General features: G+C 40.8%; 1 protein-coding gene across 1 annotated transcript in view; it reads right to left on the bottom strand.

Moving 5' to 3' along the window:
- LOC308103394 (uncharacterized protein) overlaps positions 1–15,461 on the bottom strand; it is a 29,327-nt gene extending 13,866 nt beyond the window's left edge. Inside the window, exons 1-6 of the mRNA XM_080453350.1 lie at positions 15,324–15,461; positions 6,900–7,247; positions 6,111–6,380; positions 3,908–4,021; positions 3,771–3,791; positions 3,180–3,203 (exon numbers count right to left, since the gene is read on the bottom strand). Coding sequence (XP_080309476.1) covers positions 3,180–3,203; positions 3,771–3,791; positions 3,908–4,021; positions 6,111–6,380; positions 6,900–7,247; positions 15,324–15,435 — 889 coding nt within the window. The 5' untranslated portion in view covers positions 15,436–15,461. The remainder of the gene's footprint in view (positions 1–3,179; positions 3,204–3,770; positions 3,792–3,907; positions 4,022–6,110; positions 6,381–6,899; positions 7,248–15,323) is intronic.
- Positions 15,462–18,598: the final 3,137 nt, after the last annotated feature.

Below are 18,598 nucleotides of genomic sequence, written 5' to 3'. Positions count from 1 at the left end.
TGAGACCTGTGACCAGCTCAGTGGAGAAGAGAAGGAGTTAACTCAGGTTACTGCTTCTCAATCACCAGGTGATGCAAGTGGGCTGACGACCTGCCTCACTCTGCTATTCACTTCCCATGATGGGAAGTGTTTCAGCCAAAAACAGGCAGAGGGGGAGGGTCACAAAATCACTGCACTCACGACTATAGAATGGGCCACCCTGCTACAAAACTGTAAAGAAGGCCTATATAGTATAAAGGATGGAAGTTCTGCACGCTTGGATCAATGCAAGTGTCTTTAATCCTGGCTTATTTGGATAAATCTGGTAAATAAGTGAGAGTCCTGGTCCATTACTGTGGCCTATTGCAGTGGTTCTCAACTCAAATTGACATGTATTTGGCCGCGGACCCCCCATCTGAAAATGTTTTGCCAGGGACCCCCAGCAGAGAAGATTTATGTTAAAAATTATTCATAATTTTTCAAAGATTTAAAAAAATAGCGGACATACAAGCTCATAGACTTAACAGGGAAAAAATCAGGAAAAGTGAAGAGAAGTGTTAAGAGGTCAGATGTCATGTCTGTATGCCTTGTTGATAAAGTCTAACATTTCCTGGTTGGTCTGTCCGGTATGGAAGACAGGAGCTATCGGGCTATCCTCCTCTTCGGTTGCAGGAGGATTTCCTAGGAGTATCAGTATGTATGTATCTCTCTTCCTATTGAATCAGGGGTCATCAACGTGTCCGTACATGGACAAACATGTCCGTGGCAAGACTTGTCTATGTCCACGGCACTTTTTGGTTTTGAAAATTACGAAAGATATCGTCGATCATTTTTTCTAAATATTCACAATCTAATAAAAAAAATGGCTTGAATAATTTTGGTGACTCATAAAGTGTCGTAATGTCATGCTCATTAATATGTTGTAAGAGATTTGTGGTGTTGTACTTGGTACCCATACATGTTTGGATCAGGTGAGGACAACAAGTCAGCTAGAAGTGCTGTTTGCTAATAGCTGCCTAAATTCCCTCAACATGTCAAAACGTGCTTTCAATCCTTTGTAGGATAGTATACATTTGTTTTTAAGACGATGGATTAATGGAGTGTATGAGGTGTGTCAGACCACAGTGAAAATGGTGCAGGAAAAGAGCAAAAACAGATGGCATGTCATCTGTTGAGAAGGAGCACCAAGGCAAAGGAGGGCAGAACTGGAAAAGTAAAGCATATTTTCGTCAATTAAGAGAAAGTGTTTCAATAATAACAATAACTATAATAACACTCCACAATCATAATCCATAGCCTCACCATCAGACCTCCTCACCTCTGATCAAAATTAGGCACCTTTGCATCAAACTATTGTGACACTGCATTCCTTTAAATCCTGTTATGCCCTTCATTAATCAGTCATCATGTACATAATTACGTGCTGTGACACTCAAGTATCTTTTTCCATTGTTGGCATACCACAGGCTTTCTCATCAATATAGATTACAGTAGGCTACCTGTTCACTTCATGGAAACCACAACTATTGAAGCTAGCTACCTTGACAAACAAAAAACTAGTTCAGCTGGTAGAACTTCTTGTCTCCTCATGTCCTCAAGTAACACTGTCCTCTGAAAAGCCATCTGTCTATATGATAATAACCTTAGTATAATACGCATTACGCACCCACTCACCTTTGCAGCTAAGTGGCCATTTTGCTCCTGCAATGTAAGATGGAAGCACTGTCTGTACTGATAAGACCCAATTATTTAAATCCCAAACATGGAATATTTGGACCATGCCACATTTAATTCCTGTCTCAGGGACTGCCCCCTATAGCTGCCAGTATACAGAGGACGACTTCACAGTCTCCAGGTTTTCTAAAGTATAGCTAACCACTTTAGCCTTGCCATTTTAGCCATTATAGGCTCAAATGAAAATAGCTGATCTACAAACTCACAACATGCTGTGATGGGTTGTGAGCTTGTAGATCGGCTTTCCCCCCAAAATAATTTAGATTTTATTTGTATTAATATTTTTTTGATAAGTGGCACGTTTTAAAAGGTGTAGTGCAGTGGAATAGAATAGACATAATGGCACATCAGGAGTACATTAGTACTGTATACATTTAGGGCTAGGCCTATGTGTTTCTGGTAATATTATTGATCACTTGTTTTGCATGTCCGTGGCAATATAAAATATTGATGGAAATGTCCATCACAAGCTGGCATGGTGATGACCACTGTATTGAATCAAGTCAAGTGAGACACTTTGACTGTATCAGACAACTGACAGTTTGTGACAGTTCCTCTCAGTAATGGCTCGTACACACTGTACGACTTTGAAAGTCATCAGGTAGTCATAAGATCGCTATGCAGTTCACACTACACAACTCTGTTATTTGAAATCGGCTATCCTAAATCATTGTTTCCACACTGTATGACTGCACGGCTACAAGGGATCACACACTGCATGATTTCAACAGGATGTGATATACAGACGCAATATACAAACCTGATAGCCTACTTTTTATTGTTTTTATTTATTATCATATAGGCCTATTTATTGCTTATTGTCTTTCATGTTTGTTTTACTTGTTGACGGCAACTGTCATTTCCCTCGGGGATAAATAATTAATACATTAGGCCTATTTCTATTCTCTCTGCACCTCCAATGTCACGAAAACAGGCAAGATTATAAATTATGTGATATCATGATGCGTGAGACAGGACGTAACCCAGTTCATACTGTATGATTTCCTGTCTGCAACAGCGTCAGATATCAAACTGGACAGATATCTAGAAACGGTCGGGAGGCTTTGAACTGTTCATACACAGCGAACAAAACCTTGGGGAGCACATTTAGATTCATTCAGCAATCGACTTTTACAATAAATATGTTTACATTATTAAAAGTCGAGCATGTAATTCTTTTTTCAGGCTTTTCTCAATACTGTTCCACTAATCCCTTTAATTCTGAAATAAAACATGTTTCACTCTTGACTCCTTTCAATTCAGTCAAAAAAAAGTATGATTTTTCCTATATTTTACTTTACAAAATATTTGTCTTATTTTGTAATTTTTTGGGAAATAGTGTGACCCTGCAAGTCAGACAATCAAACAATAAAGTCACACATCATGTGCATGTGAAAACATATAAACTATTAAGTTGGTTCTAAGTCGTTTTGGATATCAGTTCATCCATAAAACAACGGACCCACCTGGAGCATTCAATGGTTTCGCCTCTGAAACACAAGAGAGACATTTAATGTTTACTTGAGGGACTTTAAGTAAAGCATTTAAGTAAATCATTGCATTAACAACTTCATCTCTTTATACTTAATTTTACGATGAATAGCCAATCTATGAGCTCACAACATGTTGCGTTGTGAACTTGTTATTATTATTCATTAAAATTATTAGCATTTTTAAATGATTCGATTTTTGTTTGGGGAAAACAAAAATACACGACCAATATAGGGATGCTAGGTTGAAAGTGGTTAAGGGACAGGGAGAAAATAACAATAATAACAATAACGATTCTTAGTCTTATTACTCACCCACTCACACACACACACACACACACACACACAAACACACACACACACACACACACACACACACACACACACACACACACACACACACACACACACACACACACACACACACACACACACACACACACACACACACACTCTCTCTCTCTCTCTCTCTCTCTCTCTCTCTCTCTCTCTCTCTCTCTCTCTCTCTCTCTCTCTCTCTCTCTCTCTCTCTCTCTCTCTCTCTCTCTCTCTCTCTCTCTCTCTTACCTAGATCGGTGACGTCTTCGCCTGGTTGTGTAACAGTAAAGATGTGAGACAGAGATATTGGTCAGTGGGGAGACACTAATCATTGTTATCATTATAGATACATACTGTAGATTATAGTTAAACAGTTAAAGACTTACCAGTTGGTTTCTTTTTCCAGTAGAAATGTCCCAGTATTGATGCCAGCAGGATGATGATAATCACTGTAATCACAATCCCTGCCTTCCCCCCTGTAGTTAGTCCATTCTCCTTCACTGTGTGAATAATTATATTACTATGATTAATTATTCAATTCACTTTGAGCTTACCAGAACATCCTAGTATATTAAATCTAGTTACAACAGGCATCAGGTAGAAGTCAACTTTGAAGCAAACCAATGTTGATCAGGAGGGTTATCATTTGCTGAATAAAAAAGAAAACACTTAACTCCATTACATAGTGCTGACTACATCGCCTCCCACAAATAACAGATTTGGAAGTCATCATCGCGTCACAAATGCAAGTTGTACATTTGTTTGTTTTGTTAAGAAAGCAACACTGTTGCGCATGGAGTATTAATTCAGCTTAACAACAAACAAACATAATTATTTGATTGGAATGTGCAAGGAAACATCTGTGAAATAAACATTTCAAGATCATCTTAATATTGATAAATAATCTTGCATAAAAAAAGAAGCCTCGGCATTGCCCATACACAGTGTTGTGCCTGCAGGTGGTCCACAGGGGCACCGTGACTCTGCGACAGCTGTCACTCTCAAAGACACCTGACTTCTTATTTTGAGGGCAACATTTTTTTGGGCCAAGAGGTACAACACGGATCAGAGTGCCTAAAACCGACTTATATGGTCTAAAATAAACCAGGGCCTCGTGTGGCTTATTACTTTGGTAAAATGTTTATATCCCAGTTAAAACTTTGTAATAACAATTTCACTACAATAATAATTACAATTTAGAACCCGACTGCCTGAACAAACAGAATGTGTTAAAGGTATCCTATAACTTTTAAACTAGACTTTTTCAATGTGAAATGAATCAATAGAGCAAATGCATGGCCAATTTTCGCCAAACATTGCAGAAATTGTTGTAAATCAAAATTCAGAATAAAACCTTTTGTGACAATTTGTTTGGTGCTGTTATACTGATGTAATGCAGTTATAGGTGTGTGTTTATAGAGGTCTGTCAAATAGAGTTTGAAACGCTGAGGAAGGCCGACGTCCGTTTCTCTAGATAGACATGTCTGCTGCGGCTGTTCACCTTTAAAGAATAAACCAAGAATATAACTGAAGAGAGTGCGGATGTTCCTTTATTATATTTATAGAGGTCTACAATGGCTTTGAACGCAGCTCAGCCAATCTTATTCAATGGCTGGAACTATTCTTAAAATATACATCTTGAATATAGTCTTACAATATGGCTGAGGAGTATCGCTGGTCGGCGCAACACTTGCGGGAGCAGCCAGTTTTTAAACACCTGCCGTTAATGGCCGGTCATAAAAATCTGTCTCTGCAAAAAAAAACGCACCGTCCTTCGATAAACCGGATACAGCACACCTGAAGCATGTCTGGGAGTGCTTTAGATTAGCTTGATATCAACACTTTTATATTATGGTTACATTCAAAGAAGAACGTAATTTCAAAACATTGTTCCCTACAGGTAGATTATGTACATAATGCATCTATTAATAAGCTACTGTCAAGCAGTAAGTCCAACCCAGCCCACTGTGTCTCTGTCTGTGGTGCTGTAATGGCCGTAGCTTTTTCTGTCTCTCTGCTTCTCTTGTATAAACTAGCCTACCCGTGCAAGTTGCCCACTGTTACGTGTATGGCGCGACCATTACGCACGACTGCACGCACAATGCTGCAGCGGTTCCTTCGATTAGCCTCGACAGTCTCAACAAACACGTTCCTGACCAGAATGTTTAAGACAAAGGATACCAATGTTTGGTGTAAATGTGTAGCCTACTTGAGCAGTGCTGTCCACTTGAGATCCCTGAGATCTCTCTCACCCGTCGCATAAGAGCACAAAACTCATAAAGCTGGTCCTATCATTTGCTGCTCGTGTTAAGAGCACCCCCCCCCCCTCATGTGCGTGCGCTCTCTTTAAGTCAGTTTTTTGGTCGAAATGGATATGTTACACAGGATTATGCGGTATAGATTCAAATATTACGGTACTACCGTATGTGGGACTAAACTGCACTTGAATTTTTGTTGCGGGTGAAATTAAACCATTGCGGGGGTGGTCAAGAATGGTCAGAAATCCAACGGGAGCGGGCGAGAGCAGGATTGAGTAATCGGCGGGGGCTCTACTTCAAGGCATTAAAAAGCGATGGGAACATTCACTACCTGGGATGTCATAGCGTGTCTCAAAAGTGAGGTTGAAGCCTGGTAGATGAACTCTGCAGGTCACATGTCCTGTTCCTCTCACTGTCACATTGCTCTGGACAGCATGACATTGTTGAGAATGTCGGTCTGTCACCGAGGCAAGGAGGTTGTTTCCCTCATTGTCCAGCCAAGACACCTCAGGTTGTGGATACCAGCACCCAGAATCACATGTCAACCTTGAGCCATCGTGTTCTGATCCAATTACTGAGATCACAGGCTGAGACACATTCCCTGCAAAAACAGATAAACATGATTATTGATTATCTATCCGTCCGTCCCCCGGCCCTCTCTGCTTAGGGAGATGAGGGGGATCCATGCCTCTGCTTTTGATATCCTCCCTTATGCTTATCCTTGCTTCTGGTCACACTGAACTAAATGTATTCCCTTTTGTGAAAAATAGACTGTCTGATATGTTTGATATTTATGTTTTATACTATCACAATTTAACTGTTTCATTCATTCATTCATCTTTTTTTTTTTATTGTGAAAATAGCCGATCTACACACTCACAATGAGTCACGATGTGTTGTGTTCTGAGCTTGTAGATCAGCTGTTTAGCTATTCATGCAACAAAGATTACGTGGTTTTTATTTTATTTTACTATTGTTATAAGCCTGACTACTGCTGTTCAACAGATCTGAAGTTGAATTAGAAAAGTCTTACTCAACAATCTTTTTTTTTTTATTAAGGCTTTTCTGTCCTGCATCCTTCCTTGTTGTTTTTCCATTCATGTTTTGATCAGAATCTTACCAACAAGTAGCCGGATAACACTGCTGCTGCGCAGGTTCGTAACAAAACACCTGAACTCCCCCTCGTCTGAGAGCTGCACCCTGGACAGCTTCAGTGAGATGTTTCCATGAAGAAGCTCCTCATGGAACAGGGACGTCCTCTTTTTGTACAGCGTGTTCAGATCCTTAACATCAGAAATCACTTCTCCATTTTGGAGCATGTGCACAATTTTTGGCTTCAGGTCAGGTCTGGACCACTCCACTGTCCCCTTGGCCATATTGACAGATGGTTCAATGTGACAAGGAAGGATCACATCATCTCCCACTTTGGCCCGTATGGGCTGAGAGGACCCGATCACCTGAGAGTCTCCTTAAAACAAAACAAGATGGTTTTAGTATAGTGATAGTGTGATGTGTAGGACAAAACAAAACAAAACAACAACAACTAAAAATCACACCCAGTGTGAAGTGAGCGGTGCTATTTATGAGTTATTAATTTCATCATGCATCTCGGTAGCCAATCACAGCACGTCCTGCGAAGTGACGTGCTTACATTTTTGAGCGGTGCAACCGCTCCTATAAGAGGGTATAGGACCCATCCGTGGCGAAAGTGTTTCTTTCCGTCGTGAAAATGTGTCTTTCGCTGTGACGCCATGCTGTGGAAAACACACATTCCCACTAGGCCAAGGAAGAAATGCCACTTGGATATTTTCAAATCAGCCTTATTCGTGTTTTTACATAGAACTGCACCCATCTGTGTAAAACTTGTATGCGCACTCCCTAGAGGCCAAGGAAAAACATTTGCCCTGCATTTTTCACATCTGCCTTTTATAGCGCCACCAGGACTTATGTAAAACATATTTTTTGATATTAAGCCTTCAGATGTTATCCAAATTTTACACAAATCGGTACACATGATCTCTACGTGATCAAGATGGATCTGTTTGATTTTTCATATTCCACGCACGCACGCACGCACGCACGCACGCACGCACACACACACACACACACACACACACACACACACGCACGCACGCACGCACGCACGCACGCACACACACACACACACACACACACACACACACACACACACACACACACACACACACACACACACACACACACACACACACACACACCACACACATATACATATCCTGTCTTACAGGTTCGACATGGCAACATCATTCAGCGGTCACTGCCAGTCACGCGAGCAGCCCGACGCAACAACGCTGATGCCAAATAACAAACAACCACATCCTCTGACGAAATGTTTTCAACACTGTTCTACATGACCTACATACCAACGTACACCATCTACCAAGGGTGTCAAACTGGCGGCCTGCGGACCAGCTTGTCGCTCTAGCTGACTGTCTCCCCCTTTCTGATTAGCTTGTTGTGTTTAGCATAACAATAGAATAGAAATAGAATAATAGAATAAATCGCTGCACACGGCCACTGTCTCTACCTGTCTCCCAACACAGAGAGCTCCCTCACCGGAGAGCTTATAATGAAAGCAATGGGTCTTTGCATTAAACTACGTGGTCAGACACAGTAGAAACACACAGATACAATAGGTAAGTATCAACTGTAGCCAAGCTGAAGACTGTTTGATGATGTTCTGATGGTTCAAAAGTCTGTCCAAGAAAGGAGAGAGATTTCAGCTGCCTGAAGCAGCAAGGGGAAAATGAATGACACTCAATGCACTGCTATATGTAAGCTAAATGAATTATGTCAAAGGGGTCTTCAACAGGGGGTCCGAGACCCCTAGGGCGTCCTCACAGTCAATAGTCCAGCAATTCTCTTGTGTGATATAGGAACTTTTTTATAAATACATAAATAAATAAATGTCTGAAAATACATGTTAACATGAATCCAACATATTAGCAAAGATAATGTTTAAACAAACTACAGTTAATTTACACAACCCTAATGGTTGTGCCGTCAAACAAATCTATGAAGCTTGCACCATCACTTGCAGACCAATCAGAACCCATCGTCAAAAAAAAGAGGAAAAAACAGCTCCACAGCTCTGAAACTGTTCTTGAGAGATTACTTGCAGACAGGTAAAAACTACAAGCTAGTCTACAATCTCTCAACAGTCAACAACCTTTGATGAGACGATCAGCTCAATGTGAGCTAGATTTGAAAGACTCCTATCAAGCTTTCTCAAAAGAAAGATTTTTTTTTAATTAGGGCTGTTGACAAAGACCTGAAAAGTGTCCTTTTATTTCACATATTTAAGTTTACAATCTATTAATTAATCATCAAGGGAGGATAAATTAACGGCCAAGAGTTGGTAAGTGTGCGTGTTAAACTCTGCACCTTTTTTTAACCCATTAAGACCTGAGGCCGATTCTACAAATGTCTTCTAAACAGTAAAAAAAAACAGTTGCTATATCAGTGGTTCTCGAACTTTTTTATAATAGTCAAGGACCCCCAAAATTATATGTATTTGGCCGTGGACCCCCATCTCAAAATATTCTGTTCCAGGGACCCCCAGAAGCAAAGATTTGAGTAAAAAATGTTTGTTTAAAAATAAATAATATATATTCAAAGATTTGCACACATTTTCACGATTTTTTTTTTTTTTTTGCTCAAATCAAAAGATTACACAGATGCGTTCCTGGTCTTAATTGGTTAAGTAATGTGAGCAGTTTCTAATCTAGAAGCTAAACTGACCACAATGCCAGGGTGCATAGAGGCACTTTGGTCGTTTCGCTTTGTCTGTTCTAAGAACACAAAGGTGTTAAAACCACTCGGCTCTACAAAACACAAATCGTCCACACTTCTTTCAAGACACACACATCTTTCCAACCACAAATGCAGATGCCTACTGGCATGCACTTAGAGACCTGAGTCACAATGGTATGATTACGATGTTTAATGTAGCACATTAATATATGAAACATAAGACAATCAATTGTCAATTGGACACTATTATAATATTTTTGCATTTCTTGTTGAAAGTCATTTGACTAAGCCATTTGTCATGTCAATAACATTCATGTCAATAATAAAAATCCTACATGAGAAACTGAAGGAAGTGTCTAAACATTCACTTTGAAAATGATACCAGAAACAAACCATCATGAAGTGAGTGTTTATCCCTGCAATTTAGCTAAAGGACTTAAAGGGGAATACCACTCATTTTCAGCATTGAACTACTATGTCATTAATACACCTTAGAGCTGTCGTGTGGAAATAAGAACAAAGCCCCCCCCCCCCCCCCTTCTATGTTGCCTAGAACTGGAGAATTGATTGTTGGGTCATGTGATCAGTGACATACGGACGGTGTACTGTTTGGCTCTGCCCTCTAGGCTGCTGCATTCACTAGAATGGGGAATCTCACTACCAGCTTTACAGTGCTTACAGAAGTTGAGACTTGTTAGACAGTTAGAGCATTTGCAGCCAATTGATTTTCAGGTGAAGTTTGCTATCGGGTTGCCCGTCGGGCAGGTGCGCATTTTGAGTGGAGATGCAATTTCTGTTCGCTATAAAACACAACACGATATATCCGTCTTTAGACACTTGAGCGGCCAGAGCACTCCGTCTCCCCCTCTCCCCCTCTCTCCCACACACACACACACACACACACACACACACACACACACACACACACACACACACACACACACACACACGCACACACTGAACTTGCAATGTTAGCTCTGGCGAAAACAGCTAATCTACAAGCTCACATAATACTGAAGACACGGGCACGCAACTATTTATAAATCACTGGTTTGCATGCATCCCACCCGCGATATAAAACAAAAACACCCGCTGACTGTGTGTTTATTGAACGGTCAAAGCTTAACACGTGTCAAGTGAGACGCACGCTGGGCAAGACCTGGGATGTTGGTTGTCTAGGAAGTGAAGAACCGGAAACGGTTGAATTTGACGGAAGTACCGCCCAAGGAAATGACGTTGATGCTTTACAAATCTGTTAACATTCTCCGTGAATGAAACGAGTGTTGTGATTGGTCCAAAAAATATTGTTTCCGGGGGAAATGCGTACGACGGAAATCCTACCCACTCAGCACTTCCTAGACACTCGCTGCTTTAGGTCGTGACCAGGCTCTTCTTTTCAAGATAAGTGAGGCTGGGACCGAGGCTAGGTGAGACGAACGTAAACCCTTGACTTCCAGTCGGTGGACTTCAAAATAAGAGCGCTTTGTCATGTTATGGGAAAGTAAGTGTCTTCTGGTCTGTGGAATGTAAAATAAGAGCACTGTTGCAATGTGCTGTTTTCACTGTTGCTACACTTAAAAATATAAAATAACAAGTGTTAAAGGTAGGGTAAGTGATTTTCTTTTGTTAAAATAAGTGTTAAATAGCTTTAGATTCTGATAGTACTCATTGCTATAGAGTGTTTGTTCAGTAACAGGAGTCTCCATGTCTCTCCAGCTCTTTATTAAACAGAACATGCATTTTCAGGTCAGGATACCAATTGTCGATTAAACAAGTGAAATTGGAAGTGATGACACAAAGAAATGAGCATGCAAAATTGGAACTAATTAAGCTGATAAATGGGTAAATGGCTCTCCTGATTGGCTGAAATAGTGTCACCTACCTGGAAATGTATTTTCTGTTTATCAAAGAGCTGGAGAGACAGAGAGACCCCTGTGACTGAATAAACACTCTATACACTCTACTTGCAGAGTAGACTCCTTTGGCTTTTCCAGAAGCCAAAAGAGATTTAGGTTTACTACATACTCTTGCTTGGCCCTTTAGACCATATTCACACGGCGGCCATTTTGCTGTTAAGTTAATGAAATGCCACCCGTTGCCACCCCGTTTCTTCAATGCAAAATGCCAAAATGGCAAGTGTGAATATGGTCTATAATAGTACGGTACATAGAGTAGAGGCTAGTCTATGACATCAGTATACACATACATACATACATCATGTCTCACTGCACTACACCAGTACCTAAACTATATAAACATGACAGAAATAACCACACACACAGACAAACACACACACAGACAGACAGACAGACAGACAGACAGACAGACAGACAGACAGACAGACAGACAGACAAACACACACAAATAGGCCCGATACAGACAGGCTTTTTTCTATGTATTCTATCATTTCCTTTTAGTATTACAATACTTGTGAGGCCATCAACATATCATTTTCTTTCTCTCTCTCACACACACACACACACACACACACACACACACACACACACACACACACACACACACACACACACACACACACACACACACACACACACACACACACACACACGCACACACTCTCTCTCTCTCTCTCTCTCTCTCTCTCTCTCTCTCTCTCTCTCTCTCTGTCTCACGTGTGTGCGTGTGTGTGGGTGCTCCACATGGCCTCACATACCCTGTGTGGCATAAAGCCCACAATGCAAAACAAGTTGATCTACCCAGACGTTACATGTGCACCGTACAACCAGCCCCTGAGACTTAAAACAAATAAAATAAATCATTACTATTGTATATTTAATTTTATATTCACGTTCACATTTATTTTATAAATGGTGGCCAAATACACATAATCAGTTTTTAATTACATTTAAAGCGTACTATTTCTACAATTGCTACAAATTGCTACAAACCCTGTGGATAGAGTCATTCTGGGCATAAAGAAATAAGTTGAAGGGTAAACTAGAAAAAGTGCTCCTCGGAGCACAGGTCAGGTAGGTTATTGTGGCCTCCTGGTGGCGCTATAATAGGCCAATGTGTAAAGGGTGCCATTTCCTCTTAGGCCTAACGGACAAATCCTGCAAACTTTGGAAGTCAATATTAGCCAACTAGGATGGAATATGAAAATTCTGACAGATCTGTCTTGATCACATGACTATATTGATACTGTGTACCGATTTGCATGATTTATGGATAAAATATGAAGCAGTTATATAAAAGAAATGTTTACATAAGTTGGCCTCCTGGTGGCGCTATAAAAGGCAGATGCGAAAAACGCAGTGCAACAGCCTTTCCTTGGCCTTTAGGGAGTGCACATCAGATTGGTGCAGTTATAGTTAAAAACACAAATCAGCCTGTTATAGCCCCTGTTATAGTTTTTGTTTAAAACGAAGCACTTGTTTAAGCACGAAGCAATTCTGAAATACCCGTTTCGTTTATTGACTATAGAGATACTGTGTACAGATTTGCATGATGTTTGGACAAATGTGTAGGAGTACTGTCAAAAATTTGGTTTGCACACCTCGGCTTCCTGATGGCACTATGACAGGCCCATGTGAAAAATGTGGACCGAGGTTCTGCTCTGGCATCCAGGGACGGATCTGTTAGATTTTTCATATTCCATCCCGATTGGCTAAGATTCACATCTTAAGTTTGCAGTGGCCCGTTTTGAAAAAAATTACACAAATCATGAACGCAGCGTCCGATTACGGTGAAACCTTGCACACACTTTAGCACTACGTTGAGGAACAAATGCCACCCTTTTAACATTGCCCTGGTATAGTGCCACCAGGAGGCCGAATTTTGCAAACACTTTTTTTTATATTACTCCTACAAGTTTTGTCCAAACATAATCGGTACACATTATCTTTAAAGTCAAGTGATCAAGACGGTTCCGTCTGATTTTTCATATTCCACCCTGATTGGTGAATTCCGAACATTGTAGGCCCACAATAGCCTACCTGACCTGGCGGAGACCTGTGCTCCGATGAGCACTTTTTCTATAGTTACATTATGAGTTGCTAAAACTCTCTCTCTGTGATAGACTATTGACAACAGGTGTGTTGGATTGCAAACTAAAGAAGAAAACAATGTAACATAGTAGGCTATATGGCAAACTAACTTCTAACTTCTTTATTAACTTTACTGTTGCTGGTGACTTTGCTGAACCTGAAATACGTTCAATTTCATAAATACACGTAAGAACGAAAACAGCCTATCTTCTCTCCCATCACATGCACAACATCTCTAGCCCCTCCCTTCCTCCCTAGCACTGGTCCAGAGCGTTAGTGAGTTCTCTCCAACGCCTTGCCAGGCGCTCGGCTCTGCTCATAGACAAGGAATTCCACTGCCCTGTGGGTGCTCCAACTGTAGTAAAAATAAACAAAACCACTTCGCTTCTCACCGAAACAAAGGCTGTTTTGTGTTGTTGAAAGTCTGTTCTCGGAGGTGAGGTCCCTCAGCACCCCACCTTCTCTGTAAAATACACTTTTTGGCCAGAAAAGAACATATTTCACCGGAAAGAAAACATTTTTTTGGTTGCTCTACAGCGCCCTCTACAGATCCGGTCAATGGAATTCTTCTATTGATCAGATTTTTCCTTCCGGTGAAATATTTTATATATTTTTTATATATATAATATATATCCAAATTTCACGCACATCGGTACACATGATCTCTATAGTCATGTGATCACGACGGATGTGTTTGATTTTTCATATTCCATACTGATTGGCTAAAATTGACATCTAAAGTTTGCATTATTGGCTTGTTTTGAACAAAATTCCGCAAATCATGAACGCACCGTCCGATTGCGGTCAAACTTTGCACGCACATTCACACTATGTTGAGGAAAAAATGCCACCCTTTTAACATTGGCCTGTTATAGCGCCACCAGCAGGTCTAATTTAGCGAAACAAATGTTTTTAACAAAATGGCTCAAATCATGAATGCAGTCAGTGTCCGATTGTCGTGCAAGGCGGCCAGGCCTAAGAAGAAATGGCACCCTTTTCACGTTGGCCTATTATAGCGCCACCAGGAGGCCACAATAGCCTACCTGACCTGGCGGAGACCTGTGCTCCGAGGAGCACTTTTTCTAGTTTAGCCTGCAATGTAATTAGTAGCTGGTTCTGTTCATGGTCTTTGTTCTTTGAATCTTAAAGTTCAAGTTGGTGATCGGCTGAGGAGAATTCCACTGCCCTGTGGGTGCTCCAACTGTAGTAAAAATAAACAAAACCACTTCGCTTCTCACCGAAACAAAGGCTGTTTTGTGTTGTTGAAAGTCTGTTCTCGGAGGTGAGGTCCCTCAGCACCCCACCTTCTCTGTAAAATACACTTTTTGGCCAGAAAAGAACATATTTCACCGGAAAGAAAACATTTTTTGGTTGCTCTACAGCGCCCTCTACAGATCCGGTCAATGGAATTCTTCTATTGATCAGATTTTTCCTTCCGGTGAAATATTTTATTTTCTGGCCAAAAAGTGTATTTTACAGAGAAGGTGGGGTGCTGAGAGGCTTCCCACCTCCGAGAATAGACTTTCAACAACACAATATAGCCTTTGTTTCGGTGAGTAGCGAAGTGGTTTTGTTTATTTTTTACTATAGTTGGAGCCCTCGCAGGGCAGTGGAATTCCTTGTCTATGAGCAGAGCCGAGCGCCTGGCAGGGCGTTAGAGAGAACTCACTAACGCTCTGGACCAGGGCTACCTCCCTAACTCAGATGTAACGTTTATAAGATGTATGTCACTGCACTATCATTACCTGTGACAGATGTGTAACAGCTGGTCCATAGCAGGAAAATATGGAAATAAATCCACAGCCATGAGTTCACAGCACTGATACTGACTTGGAAGGAAACAGAGTAGATCGCCATGATGTCTGTTCCTTTGTCGTATTGAGCAATGCTATGCAAAGATTTGATCAGACTTGTTTACTGTCTGTAGGTCCTCCGAGGTGGAAAGACTGGTGACGCGAGGTTAGTGCTTTTCTACTTTCGTTTTCATGGATGAATTGAACACATATTCAATTATGTACCACTAGAGGTCACTGTGGCTCTGCTGTTTTCTTGGGTTCTGTGACAAACCTCCTGTGTTGTCTGAAGTGCTCTGTGTGAATATCTTTATTGTCTCCGCCAGGCCAAAAGGCATGGCGAGAGAGTATGTTTTTGCCCCTGTCTGTCCGTCCGTGTGTCCGTCCGTCCGTCCGTCCGTCCGTCCGTCTGTCTGTGACCAGCTAATCTCCGGCACCGTTGTCTTGATCGCAGCGAAACTGTGCACACACACTCCCTGGATGCCAATTCAGAACCTCTGCCCCAAATTCTTCTCATGGGCCTTTTATAGCGCTACCAGGATGCCGATTTGTGCAAAACAATTTTTTTGACAGTACTCCTACATATTTTGGCCAAAAATCACGCAAATTGGTTCACAGTATCTCTATAGTCATTACACGAAAGGTGTCTTTCAGATTTCTCATATTCCATCCTGATTGGCTAAAAATGTCTTCCAAAGTTTGCAGGAGTGCTCCGTTTTGAACAAAATGCCTCAAATCATGAACACAGCATGCAATTTCCGTGAAATTTTGCACGCACATTCCCATTAGGCCAAGGAAGAGCTACCATTTGATTTTTTTCAAATCAGCCTCATGGTGGCGCTATATCAGGCCGATTCGTGTTTTTACCTATAACTGCACCGATCTGTGTAAAACTTTGTATGCACACTCCCTAGAGGTCAAGGAAAAACCTTTGCCCTGCAATTTCACATCTGCCTTTTACAGCGCCACCAGGAGGCCGACTTATGTAAAACACATTATTTTATACTACTCCTTCCAATTTTATCCAAATTTCACGCACATCGGTACACATGATCTCTATAGTCATGTGATCACGACGGATGTGTTTGATTTTTCATATTCCATACTGATTGGCTAAAATTGACATCTAAAGTTTGCATTATTGGCTTGTTTTGAACAAAATTCCGCAAATCATGAACGCACCGTCCGATTGCGGTCAAACTTTGCACGCACATTCACACTATGTTGAGGAAAAAATGCCACCCTTTTAACATTGGCCTGTTATAGCGCCACCAGCAGGTCTAATTTAGCGAAACAAATGTTTTTAACAAAATGGCTCAAATCATGAATGCAGTCAGTGTCCGATTGTCGTGCAAGGCGGCCAGGCCTAAGAAGAAATGGCACCCTTTTCACGTTGGCCTATTATAGCGCCACCAGGAGGCCACAATAGCCTACCTGACCTGGCGGAGACCTGTGCTCCGAGGAGCACTTTTTCTAGTTTAGCCTGCAATGTAATTAGTAGCTGGTTCTGTTCATGGTCTTTGTTCTTTGAATCTTAAAGTTCAAGTTGGTGATCGGCTGAGGAGAAGGACTAATTCCACAATGAATAACAGGCCTATATCTCCAGCAGGTCTGATTGCATTCAACCACGATAAGCCAACTAATATTGCAGCTGTACAGGACAGCTTGGGTTATCCTCTTTGTCTACCTCCCTGAGGTAAATATCACTTCTCCCTTAGAAAGGTGCCCCCCCCCCCTACTCTGTACATATAGTGTTGTATTTGTGATGATATTGTATTTTGGTGTTATTTATTGTTTATGCTATTTTGATGAATTGAATAAATAGGACCCCAATGGAAACAAGTCCACCAGACCTTTGTGTGTGTATCCTTTTAAACCAAGTGTATGACTGTACTCCTGCTGTTTGCATTTCTGTCTAATACAGTATTCAATCAATTAATCAAAGATGGCCGCCAAATCAACAAGTCATAATCTCTATTTCTTTCACATTTTAGGAAACATTTCACCATTATAGATAGACAGACAGATAGATAGATAGATAGATAGATAGATAGATAGATAGATAGATAGATAGATAGATAGATAGATAGATAGATAGATAGATAGATAGATAGATAGATAGATAGATAGATAGATAGATAGATAGATAGAGATAGATGAGGGACATTGGGAGAAGGATGCTCCTGAGTTTGCCCGTGAACACAGTTGTATGGTGTGTTTTTGAAATGTTTGATGGTTATGGTTACAAACTCTGTTTGAAAATGTCCAAAAACATATTTGGGAGTGCTATTTGGTGATTGTCCTCACAAAAGTATAGGCCTCCAAAGATAATTTGGCCTCCAAAGATAATCCCTTACGAATCTGTGTCCTGTTAAATTGAGTGGTTTAAAATAGGGGCCAAATCCCCTTTAACAAAGGTGGCGTAGTAGACAAATTGTCTTTTATTAGGTTGTACAGTAATTACTCACTTTTGCACTTTAATCGGCGTAATTACGGGGCCAGAGCTCTCAGCTCTGGACCTGTTTTAATGTTCCCCTCTTTTTTCTTCTCCCACTTTTGGCATACGCTTTTTACGAAACTTGGCCATATGGTAGATGGTCATGAAAAACTATCAAGAAATAATTCTCACAATCTTTCGTCAAAAGGTGGCGCTATAGCACTCAATTGAAAATGCCAACTTTGAACAGGTACAACTCATGCCCTGTTTGACCTACAGCCATAAAACTTCAATACACACATGCGTCTACTCATGATGAACAACTTTAACCCTCTGACTTTTGACCTCTGACCTTTAGATCTCCCACCATTTTGAATTATATGAAAAACAGTTAAAACCTATCTCCTCCTGGGATTTTTGAGTAATCTGCACGAAACGTTTTACACATGAACTTTGGACCTATGCCGACAAACTGATGCAAAAGATTTTCCATAAGTGAAAAAATGAAGCTTTAATGAGCCAATGAATATTGCAGTTTTATGACAATTATTCATCTGCCCCTAACACATACATGCAGACTCACATTTCTTTGAAACTTTGCGTTAATGTTGAGGGTCATTCCAAATATTACTGAAACCAATCTTACTCCAATTGGTCAAAGGGGGGCGCTATAGCTATTTTTTGAAAGTGCAAACTTTAAACAGGCAAAAGTCATGCCTCGTTTGGCCGACAGCCATTAAACCTGCTTACACATGTGCCTTGACTCATGAGGAACACATGTATCACGTTA

This window comes from Gymnoscopelus braueri (genome assembly GCF_963280865.1).
Source record: "Gymnoscopelus braueri genome assembly, chromosome: 16".
NCBI lineage: Eukaryota > Metazoa > Chordata > Actinopteri > Myctophiformes > Myctophidae > Gymnoscopelus > Gymnoscopelus braueri.
This window is presented reverse-complemented; position numbering and strand designations above follow the sequence as displayed.